Source organism: Simochromis diagramma, unplaced genomic scaffold (assembly GCF_900408965.1).
Source record: "Simochromis diagramma unplaced genomic scaffold, fSimDia1.1 OVJJ01000293.1, whole genome shotgun sequence".
Classification (NCBI taxonomy): domain Eukaryota; kingdom Metazoa; phylum Chordata; class Actinopteri; order Cichliformes; family Cichlidae; genus Simochromis; species Simochromis diagramma.
The window spans coordinates 1,420,574-1,447,892 of NW_024386801.1; the positions used below are offsets into that span (position 1 = coordinate 1,420,574).

The 27,319-nt window shown below is 41.5% G+C and overlaps 1 protein-coding gene across 4 annotated transcripts; it reads left to right on the top strand.

Annotated features, from left to right (window-relative positions):
• The first annotated feature begins 322 nt into the window (after positions 1 to 322).
• Positions 323 to 27,230, top strand: dyrk4 (dual-specificity tyrosine-(Y)-phosphorylation regulated kinase 4). Of its 4 annotated transcripts, XM_040024989.1 has the most exons (15): positions 323 to 584; positions 1,131 to 1,200; positions 18,025 to 18,108; positions 19,435 to 19,587; positions 19,771 to 19,921; positions 20,157 to 20,320; positions 21,245 to 21,381; positions 23,396 to 23,536; positions 24,288 to 24,426; positions 24,641 to 24,722; positions 24,825 to 24,997; positions 25,095 to 25,155; positions 25,274 to 25,403; positions 25,571 to 25,728; positions 25,846 to 27,230. In XM_040024989.1, the coding sequence occupies exons 1-15, from the start codon at positions 553 to 555 to the stop codon at positions 26,121 to 26,123; spliced, it is 1,953 nt and encodes a 650-aa protein (XP_039880923.1). In that variant the 5' UTR covers positions 323 to 552; the 3' UTR covers positions 26,124 to 27,230. The 4 variants fall into 4 exon arrangements, with proteins under 4 accessions (XP_039880923.1, XP_039880925.1, XP_039880924.1 ...); XM_040024991.1 differs by lacking the exons at positions 323 to 584; positions 1,131 to 1,200 and adding an exon at positions 1,227 to 5,069; XM_040024990.1 differs by lacking the exons at positions 323 to 584; positions 1,131 to 1,200 and adding an exon at positions 7,760 to 9,126.
• The last annotated feature ends 89 nt before the right edge of the window (positions 27,231 to 27,319 follow it).

Genomic DNA, 27,319 nt, shown 5'->3' on the forward strand with positions numbered 1-27,319 from the left:
AGTTCTGTAAAAATATTTTAAGTAGGGATAAAGGACCGGATTGGTTATAATGTAAGTACAATAACACAGAGTTGTGAAGATACTTGAAAAACTGATAATTTTTTAATTCTATATATAACCCCTTTGTAAACCCTGTTCACCGAAGTCTATTTACGAACATACGTAAAGATATTACACATAAAAAAAATACACGGAAACATTGGAAATCAGTTTTTGGCAGACAATCACTTTTTGGCACAACACCGGTGTGGTCACTGAGTGCTGCAATATGTGGGAAACGTGTAGCTCAGCGGGTGTCCTCTTCTCCCTTTGTCTCGTGCTCTCTCACACGGGCGCGCTCGTGCAACTAAGCGCCTACGTCAGAAAAAAGGGAGAACAACACTGTCAGTGAGCACTTAGTGTACAACAGCCATTGTGTTTGGGATAAGCCGGTGGTGGTAACTACGACAGCACGAAGGCTGCCAGCCGTTTGTTATTACCGCCTAAAAACCTGACTAGTGGGCATGCCGCGCATAACCGCTTCATCAACACCACCTTGCTGATCACGTCAACATGAGCGCGCCGAACAAGTCTTCGGAGAAAAGGTTTGTGTGGTCCTCTTTTAGAAGTTTGTGGCATGTAATGCTGTGCACTCTGCATTTAGTGAAATATATAAAGAAGTAAATAAATGCCCATGAAGAGTTAACGTAGACGTTTTTAGTTCGTAGTGGGATCTAGAGTCTCTTCTTTACATCCCCTGTTTACCGATAAAGCTATTTAATCCTAGTGATACTTTCAGTTTTATGAATGAACTGGAGGAAGAGTTGAATGTGTTTAATAAAAGACAAACTTGTGTCCAGAAGGTGTCAGTGTAGTGTACGCAGTAAGCTGCTGAGGAAGAGTCCGCGTCTGTGTCTGCTGTAAGAAAAAACAAACTTCACAGTATGCAAACATTACATCTGCATGTGGTTTCAGTCTGAAACCACATGCAGATGTAATGTTGGCAACAAGGATGACAATAATTAGTGCAAGACTTATGCTTCTGAAAGATGAATCAATATGCGTTGGCATAACTGAAGAGTAGTTTAATCTGCAGTTGATAAAGCAGCAGGTTTATGTTGTTATACTATTATCTTTCTTTCTTTGAACAGAAACGGCCCCAAAAATAAGCTGGATAAGCTTTTAAAGGAGAGAAAATGCACATTTCCCCTTCTGATCAAGGTATGGAAACAGCAATTCATCTTACCACTGTGCTTTATTATTTCAACTGTATACTAAATCTTGAGGGGGGGGGTTTCTTTTAATTTTGCCATCATGAAAGCTTAATGTATTACATAAGTTATTGTTGTTGCCAAGGTTTTGTGGGGTGACGGAAGGCCTCCAAGTAACCAAACACCCCGAGTTCATCTGCAGGCCATTAAATAAATGTTATTTGGGTGATTGTGTGCTCTCAGCAGAAGTGATTTATTGGGGAACATGCTCTCCCTTGTAAAGTTCTTGGCCTGCACCATGGAAGCATCTGAGAGATGTGCTCTATTCCCATTTGCTGGGAAGAGCAAAACTACTCGATGGCGAATAGTTATGACGTTACACGCGTCCCATATCTGAAGCTTTCCGCGCTGACACCTGTGTTAACCCCATCATCTCTTCTTCCTGGAAGGTTCCACAGCTTTAAACTGTGCCCTGCAAGGACACATTCATGCAGGGGTGGACTGATTCGCCCACCCCCTCCCTTCTGCATGAAGGGATTAGTGTGTTTCAAAGCACCTGAGACCTCCCTCGCTGAGCTCCTATCGGACACTTTTATAGTTACTGTTGATTAAACTTTTAATACAGTTCGGACCTCTTTGCCAATAGTGGACAAAGACCAGTGGAGGAGAAATTACTGCATCCTTTAATGCAACAAAGATGTTGTCTTTCTGTAAAGCATCCTGGGTTCAGCGTCATTCAGACTATTTTTAAGTAAAGCAGGGATATTTTGATAAAGAAAATAGACGAGCAAGGTGGAGAAACAAACGAGAGAACATATGAATTTGGGGAATTGGGGACACCAGATTGATATTGCATGTGTGTGTGTTGGGTTTGAGAGAGTGGGAATTTAATGACCTGTGGAGAGGGCCAAATCACAGCAATAAGAAAGCCCATCGTCACTTAAAACAGCACAACCAAGCCAAGCTCGGGTTGTGTCTTCCATGTGGATTACTGCATACTGCAGAGTGGGTCAGCTAAACGCATCCTTGTTTAATCCTATCATGGCTCCTCTTATTCTTTGATCCCGACACTTAAAAAAGGCCCTCAAACAGATATCCTTATTAATTAGCAATAGAACTCCCCACAGGTTGTTGAGCTCAAAGATGCCCAACATAAGAAGGCTGAAAAATCTTTGATCATCAGTGAGATATTTGATAGAGTGGTAGCTGAGGCATCATTTGAAGCTGCCACGGATGGTTAGGGTGTCAGTTCAAAAGATTTTCTGGTTTTCTAAGTTAGGCTATCGATGCGAAGCATTTGCGTCATTGCAAAATACGGACGCAAGCAGCTGCTCTCAACAGATGCTTGCTGAGACTGGAGCAGGCAGTGTCTTTTCAAGTTTGCAGCTTTTGTATATTATGACTCACTGCTCAAGTCCACTTGATCATTTAAGAATGCTTTTTATATCTCACAGTGACTCATGCATGTACTTGGACATATATGACTTACATATGGACATTCATCCCGTTACTGAAGCTCAATGTTTGGGAGCTTCATGCACGTGCACATCTCTATGTTAAGAGATTTCTTACCCCATGGCTCATGAATTAGCTGAATAAAGTTGTAACATTAAATAGTGTAATTGGAATAGCAGATCTGCAGTTTAAATTTAGCACTGAAATGCCTGCATAAAAGTTTTATAAAAGCTTGTATAAAAACACAGTAGCAGACTACGTTAGATTAAGACCTTGATTATATTTCTTGCACTTCTTGACATGCTTCACTGCATTGCACCTGGTCAGCCACCTCCACAGAATGTGGAATAAAGAGTGCGCCACCCTATTATTCTAATGAACCTTGCCCCTGATAGAGTTTCTCATCACTGCTTTGTTCCTTGATGACACCGGACCCCTGAATAAAAGCCGGTCATTTAGAGAGACATAGGGTTCACCTCTTCTGAATGACAGGCTGATATCGATGTCAGCGAGCACAGAGTTCACACTGTCACTTTACTGCAAAGTTGACTCTGCGCGTAAATTACATCTGAAGTACGATGAGCTTAATTCTAATCGTGTCCTAATCAAACGATCGTTTCTTGTTTCTCATTCCGAGCGTGTTTGCGGATCTGCTTTCCTGCACTGTGTTCCCTCGAGTTTATGTTTATGCATGGAAGATGTTATGTGTGCCAACTGAACGGCCTGCGGCTTGTTTGTCACATGGCTCTCACTCGTGTCAACATGTGAATCTCCATGATCACCAAAATAGTTCCAGCCATAGCAACATTTTCATTTCTGCCAGCGATTGCTATTCCTCCCACTGGTTCCTGCAAGCTGGGCAGGTCTCATACTGCCAAGGTGTGATCCTGGTTAGGCCACCATGTCACAGCTAAATTTCACAATGGTGAGGAGGTGTAGCGATGCTGCCCCGGAGAGGATCAAGAGGCCAGAACACTCCTCGGCCGATAAACATTAATTGGATCTACAAAGAATGCTGTGTAAACAGCCACCCAGGGAGTTTAGTTAATGAGTGTCTGGTTTAGTTGCATGAAGTGTCTGTTTTCCTTTAACAGTGAGTCATGCAGTACCGAGCTGCAGGGTATGCCAACGTCCTCCCCCATCGCACCCTTTCGTTCCATCTCCATAGGCTCAGGAGAATTGTTGTGTAATCAGGTCTAATCTAAAATATCGTTATATAAAAGGACACATTTGTTGCGATTGGTTCACTGATTCCTACACAGTTTTACAGTATAATACAATATCTAAGAATATGAGATGTGACTACTTCAAATCATCTAGTAGTTTTGCACAGTTTTGATTGAAGCAGCAAATTCAAACTTCACTGTTGGCTGAAAATGAAAAGTGTTTTAAAACCCCCACTAATAATAAGTATTTGTGTCTTTTACTATGATGATCATTTATGTAATTATAATTGCACTTCCTCTCATGAAAGCTTGTAATTGTATTACATAATCAGGATCACATTAATCAGGATTTACCTTTAAGCCACGCCTGTGCTAGCCAGAGTGTGTCAGTATACACCTGTAGAAATGGGGGAGGACTCAATGAATGTTTCATTCTTCATTGTTTGCATCCATCATGCGAGCCATGAGATTAAATCCTGCAGTTTGTGCTAATGATACACTTTGAAGGCTGTATATTGTCTGTCTTTGTCTAGCTCAAACATTGCCTGCTTCGTACCCGGGTGGTGCAAAGGCTTGTTGTGGTAGGTGACAGGAGAGTAAGTACTTTGGGGTCAGAAGTGGACAGTTGATCTTACCTAGGTGATAAAGCTCAACTTTGTCCCACCACTGGGACGCAAAAAGGTTGGCTGGTTGGTGGGTTACCATAACTTAGCTTGCCAACTGATGATTAGAAAGTAAAGGAGGGGATGGTTTCTAGGAAAGCTGAAAATGGAAAATTAAATGCTGTGTTGCCTGGAGATTATAGCTCACTTGGCGCAACATTAGACCCATTTGTAGACAAGGTTTGTGGTCACAGAGCTGCCAGAGATGTCAGGCCATCATCACTCACACAGGTCTGATGGCACAAGCGCGCCGACTCCATCCTCAGGTTCTCAAACCTGGCAGGGCAGCGTCTGGGGCATTTAGGTCAGCGCCCGCACCGCACACGACAGGGGGTAAATCCTGCGGTGTTGTAAACATATTTAGCAGCGAAACATATCACACACACACATTTTGATTATAGAGCTGAACTCTGACACACACATGCACCTGCAAACATTTTACGCCTCAGCTGCCTCACAAGCAGGCCAATTAATTTCATCTTATTGGGTTTATTGAAATAACAGTGCAGCGGTCGGAGCCAGACATGGGGCCCTGGGTCAGGGCTCATTCCAGGGAAGGAATGCCGCAGATCTTAGATGAAAGAATAATTCATCAGGTAAGACTTCCAGCTCTATATTAATTTAGAAAGAATAAGATAAATATAGGCTATGGTGTCTTACTAGAGATTGTATCAGTAGAACTGCTGTAGAGACATCATGACTTTTAACTTGCATGCATTGAATATCTCCAAAATATTTAGTTTTGATGTGAACAGAACAACAGAGCTCAGAGTATCCAAAGCTGGATCCAATCAATGTTGATGAGACTAAACCCAGCCAGGCTATCGACTGTTACTGAGCTAGAATATGTTTTGTGTTTTTATTCTTGTAGTTGTAGGGCATCAGTACAATCGGTTTCCCGGCCTTTTAAAATTTCACAAACAGAAAAGACTTCCAGCGTGTTTTTAATGGTTTTCAGAGAATAGCTGCACAGCGATGCAGTGCGAAGAACAGTTAGACCTGCAGGAGTACTTTTGGCTGTTGACTATGTGTCTCACTGCAGCTCAAAAGATTAAGAGAGGTGAAGAAATAGCAACGCAAAATGTTTAAAAAAGACTATTTTCTGACTGAATCACAGAGCTTTTATGACCACATAACAGTTTATTTTAGTTACAGTTAAAATCTTTGGGATTTCTTTCTGTGTTGAGGCATTCAACAAGGGTGCAACGGGTAGCAAGCATTCAGTCTGTATGTTGGATTAATCTCAAACAGTGAGGGGTTTATCTGTCGGTGCCACGATGGGGAAGTATAATAATTCCACCACAGCCCCATCAACCCCCGATCAAGGCCACAGAAAAATGACCTGTGGCCCAATTCTGGTGTTTTCTGTGACAGTCTGTCTGATAAAGGAGGCAGACAGGAAGCTCTTGTATATCTGTTTGTGGTTATTACAGGACATGAAATGGTGAAGATTGTATTATAGTGCATGGGAGGATTATACATGTAGGTGGTCCCGACGGGCCAGCACAGTTGACACAAATATGAAGTAGTAGGTCAGCCTCCACAACCATCGAACACCCCACACAAACATATAAATCACAACAATACAATATTGAAGTAAAATAAATATTATGTGTTTGAAGAGAGTTCAGCAGCTTTTTGTCACAATCTTTCGTTTTTAGAAATCTGACTCATCACACTTTGTTAGCCTCAGATCATATCATGACATCATATCACATAGTGCCGTTTAATTTCACGTTTGTCTTTGATTTTGCTTTTATTTGCTATTTTATGACATACGTTACAACTTAAACATTAGAAAATATTCACTGGTTTGCTTTAAAGGCTTATCCAGTTCAGGGTTTGGAGGAGCTGCGGCGTATCCCAGCTGTCGAGGGGTGAGAGGAGGGGCAGGTAGACAGGTAGCACCTCACACCTTCAGTCTATTTAAAACTGGTAATTAACCGAACCTCTGGGAGAAAGCCAGAAATCCCACTCAGGACAACAAACAAGACTTTGGTCTAAAGCAACAGTGCTAACCACAAAATGTCCCCATTATTGGAAAATATCCTCATTGATATTTTCTTATTATAAATCAATTCATTAATTTATTCATCAGGACAAATCTGCTCAGTTGATTTGATTGCAGGATGTTTTTGTCAAACAGGGCAGATACTTTTCCAAATTTAGACAATATTTTACTACAAACGGTGGCTTGTGTTTCTGTTGATGGACACAAGTCGACTTGAGGTTATTTGCCTGTTTTTGTCTCACCGTCTTCACCCTGCTGGAGAGAGCCTCTCCACGTGCCTAATAAGATTTCGCTTGCCTGGGAACTGCTTAATTTTCAGCTTTACTCAAATAAAGAAACACAGACACTAACATAGCAAACATGAATGCAATCACACAGATACAAGCACACAGACCTCCTTATAGAGAATGGGGCTGAGCGGGCTAATATTCAGAATGTGGCTTGATTGTAATTACTTTAATAAAAACAGATTATCAGATGCTCTTTTAATGCAGCGACTCAATGACGACATCGTTATTGTTCTTCAGAAAAGAACTCATTTATTTCCACAGTAGGTTTAACAGACTGGGGATCTTAGCCACAACACCTTTGCAAAATTTGCACTTTTGCACAAAAACTGTTTACATATAATGTATGTTACAAGTGAGTTTATAATCACCTGTGTGACTAAAGTGTATGTGGTTGTGCCACCTTGTGAACTTGACCCATATTGCACATGGTGACATGCTGTTACTGAGACGTCTGCTGTGCATTTAAAACTGCAGATGCTGCATTGCACCTGCCAGCCGGGTCACACTACCCACATACCTCTCTGCCATGTGGGAGGGGACACTGACACGGTCTGTTTTGGCCGATAACTCATCTTCTTTCAATTTGCCTGCACCTGGCAGCGATTAGCCAAAGGCCCAACAGCATGTAAGGCACCAGGTTGCAGTCCTCTCAGAGGTGGCAGGTTGGTCATGACTTAACAGACTTACTGTTCGTTCTATCCAGATCAGAGACATTAAAAAGGTATAGCCCAGTTATATGACTGATCCAGCTGGTTGAGGGGCAAATGAATTAAATAATACAGGACAAGAGAATACAGGATGAGAGAAGTGATACAGCAGCTACTGTACCTCAAGTGTCCCAACTGGCTGACTGAGCAGTAATGGAATACAGTACCCTGGTGCTTCATGCTACAGGAATAGCAACATTTTTCCTGTCACCAAAACATGGTGATTTACAGATTTTATTTTTAGTGGAGGGGTGGAACCTGTGTGAGCACAGCGTGCTTGTGCTTACTGACAGCGTGTCCTTTGGTCTTTGGTATGACTGCAACATTTAATATGAACTGTTGCACTCTTACCTCCCTAATAACTGGACTTTAAATAGAGAGCTCCTCCGATAAATCATTTAATCATCAGCAATAAATTAAAAAGAAATACAGAGAGATAATTACAACACTTGGTTACCCAATGACTATCTGCAGTAAAAAGCTATAGTCAGCATTTGTCTCCTGTCCTGCTGTGGGCTCTGCTGTTTCTGCTGCTGTGTGTAGCAGGCAGGAGGCCAGGGGTAGCTACAGGAGGGTGGGGTGGCTAAGCTGTTTGTTAGCAAGACTGTAGCATCTCACAGGGGTTTGTGCAGCAAGTAAAGCAGCTAAAGAGGTGTAGAAGAGTAGAAGAGATGGAGGGGTGGATAAGGAGAAGCAGGCAGGGGGATATAACATCCCCGTTGTCTTTGTCTCCAGGATACAGTGACAAGTGAGAAGGAAGAGGAAAGTTGCAGGCATCTGTTGAACCACATGGGAGGGCCATTAGAGCTGCACCACCTCCCCATCTGACTTCCCCACGAAGTGCCCACCTGGGAGGATGATGAGCTCTGTACCTGTCTTTTCTCATCTGCCTAGTCCCAGCTCACCACTTCCCACCCCCTGTCCTTCACTCCCAGAGGCCTCTTTTACGGCAAAGTCAGTGCCAGGCCCCTGCTGCTTTGTCTCCGGCTCAGGATGGGTCCCCAGTCAAGTCCCATCCATACGTCACTGGCAGCAGCAGACAGAGAGCACTCCCTCACTCATAATAGCAACCGCACAAAGCAATAGCATCCTCTCAGTGTCTGTTGGCAGTCTGCCTCTCTGTTCTGGATAAAACCTGGGGCAGAGAAAAATACTTTGCGGAAACCTGACAGAGAAGAAACCACAGAGGTTTGGAATATAACCTCGTCTAAATGAATAACTCGATGAAGCAAGGTCCAGATTGTAGAGGAGTACTGTTCAGAGTCACAAGAAGTTTTCAGGGAACTTATCGTTTATGGAAACTTATCATCGCTTAGGTTTGTAGCATCGAGGTTCTGTCAAGTTGGAGAAATTTTTGTTTTTTAACGAATGGAGCTCAACTAGACCAAAAACCTACTGGAAATGCAGGCCTGGTATCATCGCTGCAATCATAATCTTTTCATTTGCTCCTCAAACAAGAGGCCATCTGTCGTTACGGCACCTCTGGATGGAAATAGTGTCTAGAGGTTGAGATGTCGTTGAGGCTGCGGCTGTGACAGCATGGAGGAGATGTGCTATGTGGGAAGACGGGACCTCACCTGCCTGCTGTGGTTTTAGCCTCCTCCATGGCTGCTGCTGGGGTAGGAACAGGAGGGTCAACCCAGAGGTATATTTAGCAACAGGACTGCCTAGATGGGACTAAAGGCAATCATTTGTTTCCATTCTCCAGACAGCCACACCCACTTATCTGTTTTTAGTTAGAATTTATTTTTGTTTTTATTGATTTATTTTAAAGAAATGCTCACAGGCTTTACATTTTGTGCTGTGACACCCGTAAATAAACTGCGATCCTTTGTTTCTTGATTTTTCATGGTTCCATACTCCATATCTGAGTTTTTTACTTCAGGTGCTCTCATGCGGCGTCTAATGTGTTGTCACCTGGGTGACAAAACAGAAGCTGCTTAAATACTCTTCCAGGATAACTGTGGCAAGGTTTACAGTCCTCTATGTGCAGTCAAGATAGCTGTTTCATCTCGTTTCTAGTCTTTATGCTTGGCTAAGCTGCTTTTATTTTTAGCGTGCACATGAGAGTGAAGTCAATATTCTCATCTAACCCCCCTTTTCCAGTCATGCTGCAGTACAGATGCATGGTAATGAGTTTTGTCAATATTTATGAGACTTAAAGGAGTCCTTCCACCTCTGAGAGGACCGCGTGCTCACTGTCACTATGTTCACCTCCCTCTTGGATGGCTTCTCCACCAACAGGGGACAAATACTCTCAGTGGCTCAGCTCTAAACCTTAACTTATCATTGGTAGCACCTTCTTTATATTTGGTCATTGTCCAAAAATAATGCTGCAAGATTATTCAGCATTATTTATCATACAGCTTGATTTCAAAATGAGATGCTAGGTTACTGTCTAAAGTGAAAGGCAGATTGTGAGGATAAGAGCATCTTTCTGTACTGTCTTGCATGACATTTTATTTGAACTACACTCTAGGTATTTGGGAATTTAGTATATTAAATAATTGCTTTATATAGAATTTTAGCTACCTGCTAGTATCGCAGATGCTACCCTGGCTCTTTCATCCATAGCCCCTTGTAATTGTTCTTTTATAGACCCAGTCATGTTACTAACCTTCTGCCTAGAAATCTGAATTTGTGAGCTTTGCATTATCTAATTTTCCAATTGTCATTGCCGGCTTAATTTCAAGCATTTAAACGTCTTTGGAAACAGGATTGTATGTCTGACTAAACAAATACAGCAAGAGAAATAAGAGAACAAGAGAACAGATAAGAGTATAATGAGGGTAGTAGCAGCAGCTTCCTCAATAGATGCTCATTCCCTGAGCTGATTACTGAAGTAGCCGCTGTTGTTGCATAACTGCTGTCGTCTTATCATATTCATCTCTTGTACTGGTTCCGGGCTAATCAGCACATGGAGCACTGAGTTGTTTCCCTCCTGCAGTGTGGATTAGTCACTGGAAAGCAAATAATCTCGTCTTACATTTGCATCGTGAGATAAACATGATGCAAATAGGTTTTGTTTTGTTGTAAACAGCAGCCATTTTGACATTTTACAGCAGGGTAAACAAAGGTAATTAAACATTTTAATCGTGTCTTTTTTGGCTCAGTGTAATAAATGATAGTTCCACCTGAGTTTACCTGGCCATAAACTGTCAGAATGGCTGTTGTGAAAGGGCCACATGCTCTAATATGACTTTGAAGGGTAAGATGTGTTTCATATGTCAGTCAGGGTTCAAAACACGTAACTGTTGTGTCAAGGTGAAATGAAAGTTCATTGCTATTTCTTCTGGGTTTTATGTAGGGCTGCCACAAACAATTATTTTGATAGTCGACTAGTCACCGATTATTTTTGCGATTAGTCGACTAATCAGATCATCATCCATTGGACGTAAAACGTACAGCTTATTGCACCAGGAGCATCTGCTCTTATATAACTATCATTAGCTTACAGCTTTAAGTGTTTAAGGTCTGTGCTAACTAAAAATAAAGACAAGGTGGTAGTTTATTAAATTTTAATGAAATGTGCAAATTGTTTCGGTGAAGTTTAATAAACTCCTTGCTATCTAAAATATAACAGGACACCGGAGTAAATTCTCGAGCATCTCACAGTCCTGATGATCAGCTGTCTGCTTGACGTTTATTCAGCTGTGTAAAAACTATAACTTTAATCTCAGCCAAACAGATTTACTCAGGAACAAATGAAAACCATTTGCCGGGAGTCCGGTGTTCTCACGGGCTCTAGTGACCTAGCCCCCGGCTAGCTATCAAGCTGGTGTGTAACAGACGTCTCCGAAAACGTCGGAGCGCTTTTGAAAATATGTGGTGTCTTGATAAACTGAGCAGATATTTGAGGTTTACACAGCTACATTCCCGCCTGAAAATATGTTAAACGTTTATTTTGTGACCCAGAAAGAATAATAAGAGTAATATTAAAACTAACTAGCTGCCGCCATTGTTGGAAACTGAGCTGGGCCGCGCTATGAATTCTGGGATAGGTTGAGCCACGAAGTATTCACCCGACCCATCCTTCAAATCTGGGGAAATGAAGGGCGCATTTGTCTGAGTCTTCGAATTTGGACAGTCTTCATCGATTCGCTGTAGCGTAATCGGCCTCCAAATGCGGGCACTGTCACTACCCGATCTGTACCGGAAACCCGATCCGTACCACGCACGTGCAAAAAGCCACTACTTCCGCTCGAAGCCTTTTATGATGGTTACGGGTAGGGATGGGTACCGGTATCCGGTGCCATGATGGCACCGGTTCTGACATAAACGGTAGTAACCAGACCGAAAAGCAGCGCACATTTCGGTGCTTTATTTCGGTGCTTTATTTCCTGAGCTGTGATACACTTTAGATTCTAGCCAATCATTTTACGTTTCCGAGGATAGTAGGCGGGCCCAGGTACGTACGTTCTTTTAGAGCAGAGCTACAGATTAAAAATGCCCAAGGCGAAGCGGTCAAAAGTCTGGCTGTACTTCACAGCAAAAGATGCAAACTCAGCAGCCTGCAACAAGTGCTTTAAGCTGATACTGTGATACTGTCAAAGGAGGTAACACCTCGAATCTGATGAAACACCTGGCGACGCATAGCGTTTTTTTTAAAGCCGAGAAATGCGCCGTATTTGATAGCTTGCTGCGAGACCTCACACCGAGCGCATCTACTGCAGGTGTGGTGCCTGTTATCGGACCCGGAGTTAGCAACATCCCCCAAAAACCCGAAGAGGAGAGTCCTGGCCCCTAGCCCTGCCAGTGTAGCAGAAATGATGAGGATGATGATGCAGCAGCAGCCGTTCTTCTCTGCGTGAGTAGCTTAATGTTGTTCGTGTGTAATTTACGTTGAGTAGGCTAACCACGTTATTACATTAATGCATGTAAGGTGAACTAGCAAACATCATCACAGCTACATGCAACTGTCTTCTTGTTTGATGGCAGATACTCCCTTCACCCTGGCCAAAAAGGCTAAAATGACCAAAGAAAAAGTGGAAAACAGTTAAACATGAGAGGTTTTTGGACAAAGTTTGTGTTTTTTTCCATTGTTTAAGCACTGCTTCCAGCCAAGAGTGATACCATATATGCCCCATAGCTGCAGAAAAGGCTAACATTGTTATCTTTTTACAAAAAAACAGCTGAACATGAGAGGTTTTTGGACCAATTTTGTGTTCTCCATTCTTTAAGCACCGGTTTGAGCACCGTTTAAGCACCGGCACCGTTTCAAAAGTACCGGTTTGGCACCGGTATCGGATCAAACCTAAACGATACCCATTCCTAGTTACGGGTCAGATTGTCTGTTGAGATGTTAAGAATAATAAGCATCTCTTAAAATGTTTGCAATAATGAAACATTTCAATATAATGTAGACAAAAACGAAAAATAAAAAGATAGTTACGGATCAGGACTCCCCGATCCATACCGCGCATGTGCAATGTTCTCTTCTTCTTCTGTTTTGTTTAATGGCAGTTTACTCCCCAGTGTACGGGGATACCGCCACCTGCTGACCGAGCGAATGAACCCTATTGTAAACTGAACTAGCGTCATTACAAACGCGTATTCAACTGTGGTTATCGAGTGTTTATGCTTGTCTGTGTGGAGAGGATTGTTGGAATAGTAATGATGATGTCCGCTATAATTGTCAATTGTCAGTAAACACTTAACCTGGCTGATGAATCTTCATGTGACATATTACTAAGTCAGTATTATTAAGTCTATAATTAGGTGCCATTCTTCTTATTTTATGGCACTGTTGTTCAATCGGGGGACGCACTCTGTTGAGGAGAAAAGCATGAATTTGTTTGTATACGGATTATCCATTGTTTAAATGTCCCGGGCAGTCGAAAAGGAGGCAGAGCTGTTGAGAAATGCTAGGAGCCAACTGGGCGCTAACCGTGTCACTCAAATACATTAGCTGTGTCCCAAAACGTCGGCTGCATCCTTTGGAGGCTGCATTTGAAGGCCGATTACGTCACAGCCAGGCGACGAAGGCTGTCCCAATTCGTCGACTCCTTCAAATGCAGCCGACAAATACGTCCTTCATTTTCCCGAATTTGAAGGATGGGTTGGGTGTTTCCTTCATGGCACACCATATCCCAGAATTCATAGTGCGGCCCAGCCAATTTCAGTTTCCAACAATGGCAGCTGCTGCTAAGTTTTAAAATTACTCTTATTAATCTTCCTGGGTCACAAAATAAACTTTTAACATATTTTCAGGTGAGAAAGTAGCCGTGTAGACTTCAAATATCTGCTCAGTTTATCAAGACATCGCATATTTGCAAAAGTGCGCCGACGTTTTTGGAGACGTCTGTTACCCACCCGCTCGATAGCTAGCCGGGGGGTTCAATGGTCACTCGAGCCGGCGAGAGCAGCGGACTCCTGGCTTCATTGTTTTCAGACCCCCGCTGTCTTTCGCTACTAGGGTTAAATATCATATATAAGTCACTCGGATAACATAAAAATGCAATTGTTTGGCTTTTTTCTGTGTTTTATTTGTTCCGGAGTAAATCGGTTTGGCTGAGATCAAAGTTATTAGATTATTAGATTAAATAAAACTTTATTAATCCATCAGGTGGTTTCCTCTGGGATTTTCACACAGCTGAATAAACGTCAAACAGAAAATTAAACAGAAGTGTGAGACGGTCGAGAATTTACGCCAGTGTCCTGTTATATTTTTGTTCGTTTATTAAACTCCACCCACACAGCGGTGACGCAAATCTGAAGGCTAGACCGTCCCATTTGACAAGCCTCACACTTCCGGCCTTCTCGGTCTCGGACTACTAAATTAGTCGTCGACGATTTTGATAGTCGACGTAAGCGTGACTAGTCGACTAATCGTGGCAGCCCTAGTTTTATGAAGTTCTTTTAAAGTGTGCTAAGGCTAACAAATGTGTTGAAATGCGTTGAGTGCATTAATCACTGTTTTGACATTCTGTTTTATAGAATACTTCTTATATAGCACTTTTCTGCTCTACTTGAACACTAAAAGGGCTTGGTACAACTCCACTCATTCACCCAAGCCTAATTGCTTCGTATCTATCATTCACACTATGATAATCAGAGAGCAATTTGAGGTTTAGTATCTTGCTCAAGGAGATGAGATTTTAGTTCATTTTTATCAACTACTTGACCCTGCAGTGCACACACAAATGGCACAGGACTGTAAAACATGGCAGATTTTAGCAGAACTGCTTAATTTGAATTAATGTTGGCAGAAAGACACAAAAGGAATAAGAAAAGTTTTAATCCAGTAAACCTGCTGGATTTATATGAATGTAGCTACTGTGGAAAACACATTGCGCGTGTGCGTGTCACTTAAAGATGAAGACTCACCTAAAAGATGACTTTTGAAGAACGACGGTGAGACCGTGCGTTACTTGCGCGCTTTCGACAGCGCAGAGGTTTCTGGACCTCACTTTGAAAATAGTCTACAAAACATTTACAGTACCTGAAGTGAGCTCAAGCATTGTGGCCAGTACGTGCGTGCGTTGGTGTAGCCCTCGCTGCACAGCGTCGGTGTTGGAGAGCGCATCAGTCACACCGCATGGTGTAGGTGGACGACAGCAAACGGATAAAAAAACCAACAAATCTATATCGGGACAGCCCCAGCTGTCAGCGGCAGAAACCTGAACAGGTGGCTCCTCCGGTGTCTTAGCAGAACGCGTCACGGCACAACAGCTTGTCTCGCGGGCTAATCTCCTCTCTGACGACAGTGCATTTACCGTGTGCGCGTAAAACCGGGAGTACGGCAGCTTTGGGTTGCGGGAATCTGATCAGTCATCGGGATTTTCCTCATCAGTGTTGATTCAGTGTTTATCACGAAGTTGGACTTCTGGAAAGTGCGCCTTGTTTTTGAGGTTGGACGGACAGAGTTGGATATAATGACTTGGACTTCGTAATTTCTCCTTTGTTTTTGGATTGTCAAGGCTGATAACACAGCATGCTGCCAGAAATAAATAACAAGGTGAGGAGTTGTTTGTTCGCTGGATACTAGACTGACTGTCTGGTAGCAAAGCAGGAAGTTCTTATTAATCGAATAGGGATCAATATTCCAGTTTACAGGCAGTTCATTGGAAAATTACAAAAACAAATTGACGATACTCATAAAAGTTTCCTGGGATTATTTTATGGGATCATAATGTTGTCTGTGTTATATTGTTATGATACAGACAATATGAATATGTTCTGTGAATATTAATATTATCACTGCTTTATCTCCACTGGCACCAGTGCCAGAGCATGTGTTATCTTCATTTTTAGATTACTTTTGCTCTGACACAGGGCTAACATCCCTGATAATAGTAGGACAGACCTCTAACAGGTAAACCTTTATAATGAAACTATAGTAAAAATCTATCATTTTTATTGTATTCACTTTTTAAAAAACTCATTCCAAGAATATTAAACGTAACTTTGAAATGATTTCCATTTCTCTTTCATAAGCTATCCTACTTGAGTGCTTATTTCGCAGTCCACTCCCTTTCCCCTGAGTGCATGCCAAGTTATGATGAAAAATCTGATCCATTTCTATTTCAGTCGTTGTTTAGCCTACTTACTTCAGTGTTTGTTGTGCTGACAGATTCTGTAAGTCTATATGTGTTCTGGTATATTTTTCACACCTTACATGGGAACTGACATAAATTTAACCTTTGCTGTTTTTGGCACTTTAAAGAATTGTAGCCTTTTTTTTTCCTGCATGAGTGAAAAAATGCAAAATTCCTTTTTACAAATTATGTCTAAAACTAAGGACTAGCACTATCTGTGATCACATGGTTTGATGACTATTTACCACCACTTTACATCCATCCTTTTCCTTGTGCTCACATTCAGTATGCGATGTGCAATACAAAATAAATGGAGAGCAAGATTAGACATGTCTGACAGATGACAGTGTTCATGAGCAGCAGGTTTTAGTTTGTTGGTGTTTACCTCATTGGCTCCTGGTTTTATTGCTTTGCTTTAACCCTTTAACCAGTTGACCCTAATGGTGGACGGTTTTAAGGTCAACCTGCTCTCATACACCTGTCGAGATGATCCTACATCCAGCTAAGACTTAACCACATCAATAAAGGCATGGCTTTTGCTGTCTTGATTGTAGGTCCATTGTTTATTTGGGATGAGAGCAAATATCCTTTTTGTATATGGTCCCTCCGACCTTCGTGTTAATGGATTATGGATTTACATGGGCAAAGGGAGCACACGTTTATTGCATGTACAATAAAAGTTTGTCCAAGTCTGTGCTTACAGTTTTACAGTTCATCCAAAAACAGAATTCAATTTATTGTTTTTAAGAAAAAAAAGTGAAAACAAAATGTGCTCATTTACTTATTCAGTGTCAGCTGATGTATATGCATCTATAACAGTGGAATAAAAGGTCACAGGTCACATTTGCCTTATTGTGATGTCACTGGGTTTCCAGTGGCTCAGTACTCATTAGCCAGGCTTACAGCACACCTGTACAGGTGATGTTTAAGAAGTCAACCTGTCACAGTGACCTACATGGCTCCAGCTGTCACTCACTCACAACATTGTAACATGACCACATTATTGTACCCTACTCCTTGTTAGTGTTAATCTGAAGAACTGTATTGACTTTAATGTAAAGGGAGAACCCAGAGAGCGCTTGTATCCAGTTAAGCTTTAACAAAAAGTCGAATCAGCTAGTTGGGTTAATTCACCTTCTTCACTCTGTAGACAGTTCTGTGGTGACGCTGACTTGATGTTGCATTTGCTCCTCAGTCAATGATACAGATTAAGATTGTGATCTGGAAGCTGTTTTCCATCTAGCACCTGCAGACAACAACCCAACCTGGCCTGTTTCGCCCTCGTCCTTTCTGCCAGGCTGATGGAGTGAGTTTAACACATATCCCCGTATGAAGCTAAGCTTTATTTCACCCATATGGTGTCATTCGACACAGTTGTGAGCTCAACCGCTGATTAATAAGGCACGTGTAAGCTGGCTTGGTGATGAAGCGACACACACAGAATCATCCCAAACGTGTGTGGTACTTTTTTAGAACAGCGTTCATTGCTTCCCTGTAATGCATTCAGTCCAATGATTCTCCTGTGAGGACTGGCTCGGAAGCACGTGCACACCTACTGCAGAGCACATGGACGTGCACATGAGCACATGCTTACACAAACTATGCACAAAGGGAAATTTAAAGTGAGAGGCTTGGTGTTGCTGGGTTTTTGCAGATGTGATCTATTTTAGGATCACAGTGCATTATTTTAGCTCGTCTGGTTTCAGCCCCGCTCAGCTGCCTAGAGGCTGTGTGTTTCTGAAGAGACTGGGGAATCCAGCACAAGTAGACACTTAATTATTATCTTACATGCCTGCTTTAATCCGTCTTTTTTGGTGTAAAGGGATTCCTTTATTTGACTTGGACACGTTGTCCAATTGCATCACGCTGTAAAAATAAGTCACTGCAGGAGAAAAATGTGGTTACCCATTGTATCTATTTTATTTCCAGCTTGTTGGGAATAAAAGGCAGCTATTTCTCACTTTTTGTGTAGGGCATTTTATGAATCATTCTCATTCCTCCCACAGACATCACGACCAGAGGCCTTTCCTCACCCTCACAGGCTCACAGCAGAAGGCAACCGTATTGGAACAAATCGGCCCTGCTCACAGGTCAGTGCTTTCCCACCGAATGATGCTTAACAGCTGACCAGAACATGTTCTTTAGCCAAGTCTATCCTCCACTGATGCCAACCTTTTCTTTTTGCATTCAAACTAATGTGCTGTGTCTGACCTACTCTAACAATTTCTACAAGGCAAACAAACAAAAAGATAAACTACAGCCACTACTTTCATCTCTTTTAAATATATATATGTGTGTGTGTGTGTGCGTTATTTAAACAACATGGCCCCCCAGTTACGTTCAGGCATGTAACTGTGTTTGCTTCCTTTGCCTGTTGTGGCAGGTGCTTGTGACTATATTTAGCTTATCTCTATGCGTCATAACCAAGTTGGCAGATCTTGCAGCAGCTCTTAACACGTGAGATGAAATATCAGAATTTATGAAAGTGCTTTTTTATGGAATGCTATCAATAATTAATATGTAAGAGTTTAATTTTCATCCATCCATTGCTAAAGGGGATGCAGTATCACTATGGATGTAGGGAATCTCTGTTTTCCGTGACATCTGAGTTCAATACATAAAAACGTGAGAAAAAAAAACCCTGTTGTCACAGACGGTTCTGCAGGATGTTCTCAAGAGGACTTGGCAAAGCACAGATGTCTAATTTTGCACCATCACTGCCAGGATTGAGCCTTGCAAGGCAGTGACACATGTAATCATGCTCTCGAAGCAATCAGGGTGGCAGCCTAAGAAAAGCAGGTCAGTGCACCTCACCCTCCTACAAAGCCACCACTGACAGAGTCTGTCAGAGCGCAGACTCATGGGTCTTTGTCCCCCATTTTTCTTTCACCCTGACCGGTAATTCCAGACGCTATCAGCTGGAGGTCCCGGTCACCCAAGCCTCCACCAACAAAATGCATGAAGGGACGATGAAGCAAAACAGATGAGGTGCAGTTTGCACATTCTCATGAAAAAAAATGAAAGGCGCTGCAAAAAGCATTTAAAATGAATATTTGGATATCACACTTGCAGCCATATTTTCATCCAATTAATTTGTCGTCTTCTTACAGCTGTCTGTTTAGATGCCTGTGTGTTTCATTCTGTCATATGAAAATGTAGAATGTGTAGAGAAATATCATTGTAGAGGTCCCAGAGCTAGCTTGTTTGTTGACCTAAATTGCCTATTTTATAATAATTTTGTTATTATGTTTTATTTTATTTTTCACTTTCTTCAAAAATCAAGCTTTACGAGTTTGGTAAACTGATCTGATAAAACTTTGCTTTTCTTTTCTAACTCTTATTCCATTTATGTTTCACCTTTTTGTCTTGAATGCACTTACCAAATACACTTCTATAACAATTTATCTGAATCACAGAAGTTCAATTCCAGTGTGGGGACTCTGCCTCAGCTCGAGCCACCAGTGGTCCAGGTGATGGTTAGCAATGCCAAAAACCAGCAGCAGCAGTCAGACAGCATCTTGCCCCAAATTGCCAACAAAGGGGGTCCAAACAACTATCAGACACAATCGGTAAGGCTGTTATTGACTAGGCATCCATAACATGGTGAAGTAGAAGCTGTCAGCTAGTTTATTTAACTCAAAGCTGAGAAATGGCGCTGTAGTTTTAGAATCACTGTGAAAACGTAATGAGGATCCTTCATTACTATTCATCTCCCAAAATGCTAAAAGACTCTTTTATGTGTTACTTAACAGGATGAGAGGCCAAAGCCCGCTCAGCAGTTCACCACACGGTTTGGTACAACAGTCGATAAAGTGGCAGTGTCTCGCAACAGCAGGATTTTCATCAACAAGCTGGAGAAAGAGAAAGCATACGAGGGTCAAAGGTTACCCATGTCACCTGTAGGTATGTTGGTGTCAACCAGAATACAACACAAGTGAATCATAAAGGAAACGTTATTTCATATTTTGAATATATTGTGGGTGTTCCAACAAAAACACGTAACTAATATTTTTCATTGCCCTGATGGAATGAAAATAGCATGCTGGCATTGGAAGGCGATATTTCAGAATCCTCTGCATTTGGCAGATCAACGTGATACTGACTCATCCTGTCTTCCTCCTCATGCTTCCTGTTGCAGAAGCATTGAAGAACTTCCAGGATCGGCTGACAGAGTTTGAAAAGGAAGAAATCATGGATTATTCTGAGATCTGGTTCCTTGGTTTGGGTTCCCAGAAAATCGAGGGTTCCCAAGGAGCTCCACAGAACTCAGGATACGATGATGAACACGGAAGCTACATCAGGGTAATGTTTCAGAGCAAGCATTAGAGTTTTACTGGATTATAACCATCAGGCTTCATCTGTGTTGATGCCAACGTTTTACAGCCTGCAGGAACTTATATTTTTGACCTTACACAGCAAAGACTGACAGTTAGATTAAATAAACAGGCCTAATGAAGAAATCATATGGTAGCATCTAACAAAAGGTGCAGTCAACACCCGAGTGTAGTTTCTAGAAGTGTCTTTGAAATAGAAAAGGAAAGAAATATTAATTATGATGAGGTCACCATCAGGTTGGGTCAGTTTGTCAAGAGTTTAAGTGACTCCATTCACAAGCACATCCACATATCGTGCGGTTACATTGTAACCGTGGTTCTCTGAGTGAGAGACTATCTCTCCACTCCGTACAAGTGGAGAGATAGTCTCGATATGATAGAGAACCCACATGTAGTATGCAACAGTAGTAGTCGTTATGTAAAAGACATTTGTGCCATTCATTTATGCACCAACAAGCTGGCCAATGAAAACAGTATGTGGCCAAACGACCTCCAGCAGCTGCGGGCACCACTCCACCGTTCAATCTGACCATGTATAAATCAGACACGTGATGGACAGTTGTGTGTCAATAGACAATATGCAATGAATGAGCTGTTAAAGGCTGAGTGACTGACCGTTGTTTAGACTCTCATATGTCTGCTGAGGCTCATCTCACTGTTACAGCCCTGACTGACACTTACAGGAAAGCCACTGTGGCTGATGTGTACAAAGAAGAGAATGCTGCCTGTATTCTAAGACTAATATCACCAAGTGAATATAATGTTACGTTAGTAAATCATGATATTACTTTACATCATTTACTTTTTCTGTGATATAAAGATTTGTTTTAGTGCAAGGACAAAGTGCACAGTAGTCTCACATCCTCACTTCTCCTCTCTCTTGCTCTTTCAGGTGTTGCATGACCACATTGCCTACAGGTTCGAAGTGCTGGAAGTGATCGGGAAAGGCTCCTTCGGGCAGGTCCTAAAATGCCTGGATCACAAGAACAATGAACTCGTAGCCATAAAGATAATCCGCAATAAGAAAAGGTATGAGAAATGACAGGAAAATGTAATATGATTTATTTTTTTCTTTTTGTTTGTGATCAATTCACTAAAGAATCAAAAAAGATCCTGAAATTTGTATTTTTATTTTTTTTAAAAAAGAAACACTTCCTATCTTCATATGCTTCTTGTTTTAAAATTGCAAGTGAAGTAAAGCTTTACAGCTCCCGACCTTTATCCTTGGACTTGCCCTCACACCGCTGTCAGATGGACATTAAACTCCCACTGAACTCATTTCAAACTAAATTTGGTCTATGTCTGAATTATTTAGTCTCAACTATTAGCTTAATATTTCAACCACCAGTGCACTACTTTTAGTACCTACTCTGGTAACAGCTATTCTTATTCAGCTACACTAACTGCCAAAAGTATTTGCTCATCTGCCTTAACATGCATATGAACTTGAGTGAAATCCCATTCTTAATCGATAGGGCTACTCACTCACCCATGTTCTTAGGACCTTGCTTTGTACACTGGTGCACAGTCATGTTGGAAGACGAAGGGCCATCCCCAACTGTTCTCCCAAAGTTGGGAGCATGAAATTGCCTGAAATATCTTGGTATGCTGAAGCATTAAGAGTTTCTTTCACAGGAACTAAACTCCTGAAAAACAACCACACAGCACAATCCCCCCTCCACCAGACTTTATGCTCGGCACAAACCAGGCAGACAAATACGTTCCGTCCAAACCAGTCTTGTCCATCTTTGTCACTCCAGAGTAAACTTCTCCACGGCTAGCATCCAGTGGCGGCGTGTTTTACACCACTGCATCCAAGCTTTGCATTAGACCTGGTGATGTGAGGCTTGGATGCAGTTGCTTGGCCATGGAAACAATTTCCATGAAGCTCTCTACACACTGTTCTTGAGCTGATCTGAAGGTCTGCAATTTTATGTGGGTTGCTGACGTTCCCAGTCACTCCCACCTTGTTATAATACCACTCAGTCAATTGTGGAATAGTTGTGGAAATTTCACGACTGGACTTGTTGCATCGATGCAATCCACGCTGGAATTCACTGAGCTCCTGAAGCAGTGTGTGTGCCTCGGTGCTTGATTTTATACCTGTGGCCACGAAAGTGATTGGAACACCTGAATGAAATAATATGGATGGATGACTGAATACTTTTGGCAATGTAGTTTTTTTTTACTGACTCCCTATGACAGACCGCCTAATAATTTTAACTGCTTATCTACCTGCCTCAATTGCTTGCCAGTTTTAGCTTTTAATATACTTTTATTACTTCAAATTTCTACTACTTACTTTCAAGTAGTTGTTATCTTTCCTGCTAAAGCCTGTCTACGTCTACTCAATCCTAAATTAAATTGTATTCGGGTTTTGTCACATTGCCTGTCCAGGTACAACTGGCCCGTGGTCGCTGGGCTACCTCTGGGTGGGAATCACTGCTCTATGGAATAAGTTATTTGTGACATTGAAGAAGTTAACTTTTGTCAGTCATTTGAGATCTCATGCCCCGTTGTGAGTTTTTTTCCCCCACATGTCTGCAACCTGATCACTTTACACTTCAGGACACTGCCAAATAGCAGAGACCTGATTTAGCATGGTAGAAGTCGGCACCCCAATGGTATTATCTTACCTGTCCTTCTTAACTGAGGATCACAGTGGCTGCGGTGCCAGAGTCCTGTAGGTTAGATGCAGGAGCCACTGGGTCCTACCGCTACTTCAATAATGCAGAAAACAAAATAGGTGCAACTGGGCACAGAAGAACTTTAAGCTGTGTCAGATGGCTATCTTAGATCTGATTTCTCTGCAGTGGATATAAAGAAATATCCAGAGATATCAGGAGGCTTTTGTGCTGAAAAGCATCTCAATCAGAGAAATAAAGCTTGTACAAATACAGATCTACCTTTATTTAATGACTCTTCTCCCTTTATAGAAAAGAATATCTTTATTCTGCACTTGTATTATTAAAATATAGAAATGAGTAATGAATCAAATCACTCTTGGTGCGAATTTAAGTGTCAGCTGTAAATTTTTCTGTAGGTTTCATCACCAGGCTCTTGTGGAGCTGAAGATCTTGGATGTGATAAAGAGGAAAGACAAAGACAACCTCCACAACGTCATCCACATGAAGGAGTACTTCTACTTCCGAAATCACCTTTGCATCTCCTTTGAGCTTCTGGGGTTAGTATGTTACCTACATTCAGAAAGCAGGAATGTAAACACACTAAATAATGAAGCGTTTAATCGAGGGGATCCGCCGTCAGTCACCCTTCCCAGGTACAATAGCACGGTGTGAAGACAGTGTAGCTTATCAAAGGCAGTTCTCGCATGTCTCTGGTCTTTACTTCTAAGTAACTGCAATCAATTAGGAGTAAATTGACTACCTGTGTACCTCCAGCCAACCATGTTTTAGTATGGGTCACTACTGATATCTATTTGAGGAGAGAGAACTTTGTGTGTCACTGTGGCTCAATGACCTTTACGGGACGTCTCGAGCTGCTACCTTGTCTAACATTACTGTCACCAAATCCTTTAGTTAAGGCCTTGATTGGGGCCCTATCTCTTACCCCTTCTTGCTTCATGTGTGAAGGATCTGGTTACACAGGCTAAAGAAATTCATGCTCAGAAATAGCAGGGGGATAAAGTTTTTGTATCGGTCTTCCTATGAATGGAGGCACAATCGCAGATTATTTCCAAGTAAGCGCTCAAGACTCAGTGCATGTTTTATTGTAGGTGTCAAGTGACATCAAAATGAGCAGCCTTCTTTTTCAGGGGGTTTATTTGAGGAGCATCTTTTTATAAGTGAATCCACATTGAGTACACTTGGACATGGACAAAGTATTTTCATAAAAACGTTCAGCTAAACGAAGCTTCTTTATGTGTCGTCATCTTGATGAAATAACCAAACGTCACACGTTCTTCCTTCATCTAGGGTGAACTTGTACGAGCTCATAAAAAAAAACAACTTCCAGGGCTTCAGCCTCGCCCTTATCCGGCGTTTCGCTCATGCACTTCTGAGGTGCCTGCAGATGCTGCACAGGGAGAAGATAATCCACTGCGACCTCAAACCGGTACTGACCTGCATCATAAGATAAAAAAATAATATTCGACTGATTGAAACGTAGTGAAGCAATCAAAACTGTACTGCTGTTGATGATTGCTTTGCAAGGATTACTCAGAACAATTTTGCAGATTGTGCTCCACCTTGTGGTGCATCCGAGTATTGCACTGGTACTATAGAAATTGGCGAGTTTTTTTTGACAGTTTGCTTCTTCTTTTCAACAGGAGAACATCCTTCTCTCTCAAAGAGGGCCAGGCAACATCAAGGTGGTCGACTTTGGCTCAAGCTGCTATGAACAACAAAGAGGTAAGAAGGCAGAAGTGGTTTGATGCACATGTACAATTAAGTAATATCACGCTAGGGAGGTGACAGAAATGTTCTCGTTTCCCTACTCATTCCCTCTTTTAGTGTACACATATATCCAGAGTCGCTTCTACCGCTCTCCAGAGGTCATCCTGGGTCACCCTTACAGCATGGCCATTGATATGTGGAGCCTGGGCTGCATCCTAGCTGAGCTTTACACAGGCTATCCTCTCTTCCCTGGAGAGAGTGAAGTGGAGCAGATAGCTTGCATAATGGAGGTATGACAAGGAAATAACCTGTTCTGTATGCAGAGATTACTGTTCACGCTTTGCAAGTGTAATTGCTTCCTTCTTATTGTGATATTTGACCTGATAGGTCCTTGGAATGCCTCCAAATGATTTTGTTCAGTCAGCATCGAGAAGGAGGTTGTTCTTTGGTGAGATTCTAATAATTTATAATCATTTATATGTTTTATTTTATGTAAAGTATGTGTTTTTAGAACTTTTCAGAGATAGTGATAACTCTGGTAAATCTGTGTGGTATTATCTGTGCAGACTCTAAAGGAAACCCAAGAAATATCACTAACAGCAAGGGGAAGAAACGGAGACCGAGTTCCAAAGAGCTTTCAGCTGTGCTGAAAACGAATGATGCTGTCTTCTTAGACTTCATCAAACGCTGCCTCAGGTACACTTCTGCTTATTTGTTCATAGGTCACATTATGATTCTTTTCTTTGTCTTTCTTAATCGATCACAATTACATTTTGCTTCCTCTGACTTGAGCTGGTAGATCATGACTATTACTTCTAAACATAAATGAATTCATCTAAATTCAAACTGTCTGCGCTTTTCAGCTGGGATCCAAGTAAGCGCATGACTCCTGATGAGGGGTTACAGCATGAGTGGATCCTACAAGGAAATTTCAACAAAGTCCGGAGCAGAACCAAGCCTGCAGCCAAGAAGACATCAGACAGTTCGACCAGCACAGACAAACAAGCTAACAGCTATCCTGGTGAGAATATGATATTTACCACATCGAAATTACTTTCCTTGATATCCACGTCACTTTTTAAATTCTTTTGTAATTGCTGCGAGCTGACATCTAATGTGCTTTGTTTCTACGGCGCAGCAGAGAAGGTCAGCTCGGAAAGCAACAGCAGCGACAAGCTGAAGAGAGACAGTTCAGAAACCGGAACAAAGATGGCTCCCGCAGAGCGTCTGCGTCCCATTGGGGCCTCGGCAGAAGAGGAGGTGTGTGAAAGTGAAGGCAAGCTGTCCACAGATACCAAGCAACAGGAATGCAGCGGAGAAAGGCCCATACACATCATCATCAAACCTCAAGAGGAAGATGACACAGAGAGGAAAGATATTCAGGAGCCATCTCAGGATTTGTCACCTGCTGTCTAACAAACGGAGATAAACATGCTACAATCATGACAAATGGGAACAGAGAACATTCAAATAACACGATTGAGAAAGCTGATTTTGAAAACCCTGCACATTCACAAAGTCAGTGAAACGTTACCACTGATAGTAACAGAAATGTGTGATTTACACTCACACACAGAAAACGTCTCCGTTTCCACGTGCCGTGTAGAAAACACTGATGTATGGAGTAGAAACAACAATCAACAGCAAAGACAGACATCGTTTTTATTGTTTAAACTATTCAGTCGTAGTGTATTATCATTTGTTTGGTGAATCTTTGAGTTCTTATGACAGTGAAGTCAATCAACCAGTTGCATTTTTGAATGAAGTTGTAAATGCAGTTGTTAGTTTGTCTAAATGTGTCACAAACTGTCTGCCACACAACAATGTACAGATTATACAGCATAAACTCTCTTACTGTTTATGAACCCCAAAAATCTTTGCTGTGCATTGAAAGGATGAGCTGATGTAAAAAGAAAAGAACATTGTAGAAAAAAAGATCTGAAGAACTGTGTGGTGCAATAAAGGCTGAGCCAAATGTTTTCTTTTTTCAGTTGTGATATTCAAGAAATATTTCTCATGTACATTTTAATTATAGTATGAAGTCAATGACATACTGATTATTAATTACTTTATCGCTGTTTATTGTGGAATATATTTGACCCTTTGTTTCATATTTGTTTAACAGTTTAATTCAACAAACATTAAAGATTTGTAACAGAATTTACTGTATATATATATAAATGTATGTTTCAGCTGTAACTTCTTATACATGTCAACCACAGACCATATTATGAGAAAATATTTCAGATACTTGTGGAGGACTTAGACAAGGTTTTACTTGTTGTCTTGTTACTGTATGAAGAAATTTTGTATGTCTGTGTTATTACCAACATTTTTTATATTAGATACAAAAAGACAATCCTATTATTGATAGTTTGTGCCTTGCAGTATTAGAAATCTTGCACTTTAATATTGTGTGTGTACACCTGAAATTGCTGAATTCTTACCTGAATTTGATTTAACCTGCCAGGATCCTTTTTATTTTATAAGATCATATATCTTATATAATGTTACAGAAGAAATTGAAAAAAAAACTTGCATTTTATTAGTTTTTTGTTTGTTTGTTTGTTTTGTTTTGGGGTTTTTTAGTCGCCATAAAAGATCTGACATAA

Coding starts and splice junctions, on each gene's coding strand:
- dyrk4 (XM_040024989.1), top strand. CDS start 553: ATGAGCGCGCCGAACAAGTCTTCGGAGAAAAG. Junction 19,922..20,156: donor GTTACCCATGTCACCTGTAG/GTATGTTGGTGT, acceptor TTCCTGTTGCAG/AAGCATTGAAGAACTTCCAG. Junction 25,156..25,273: donor GAGAAGGAGGTTGTTCTTTG/GTGAGATTCTAA, acceptor TTATCTGTGCAG/ACTCTAAAGGAAACCCAAGA.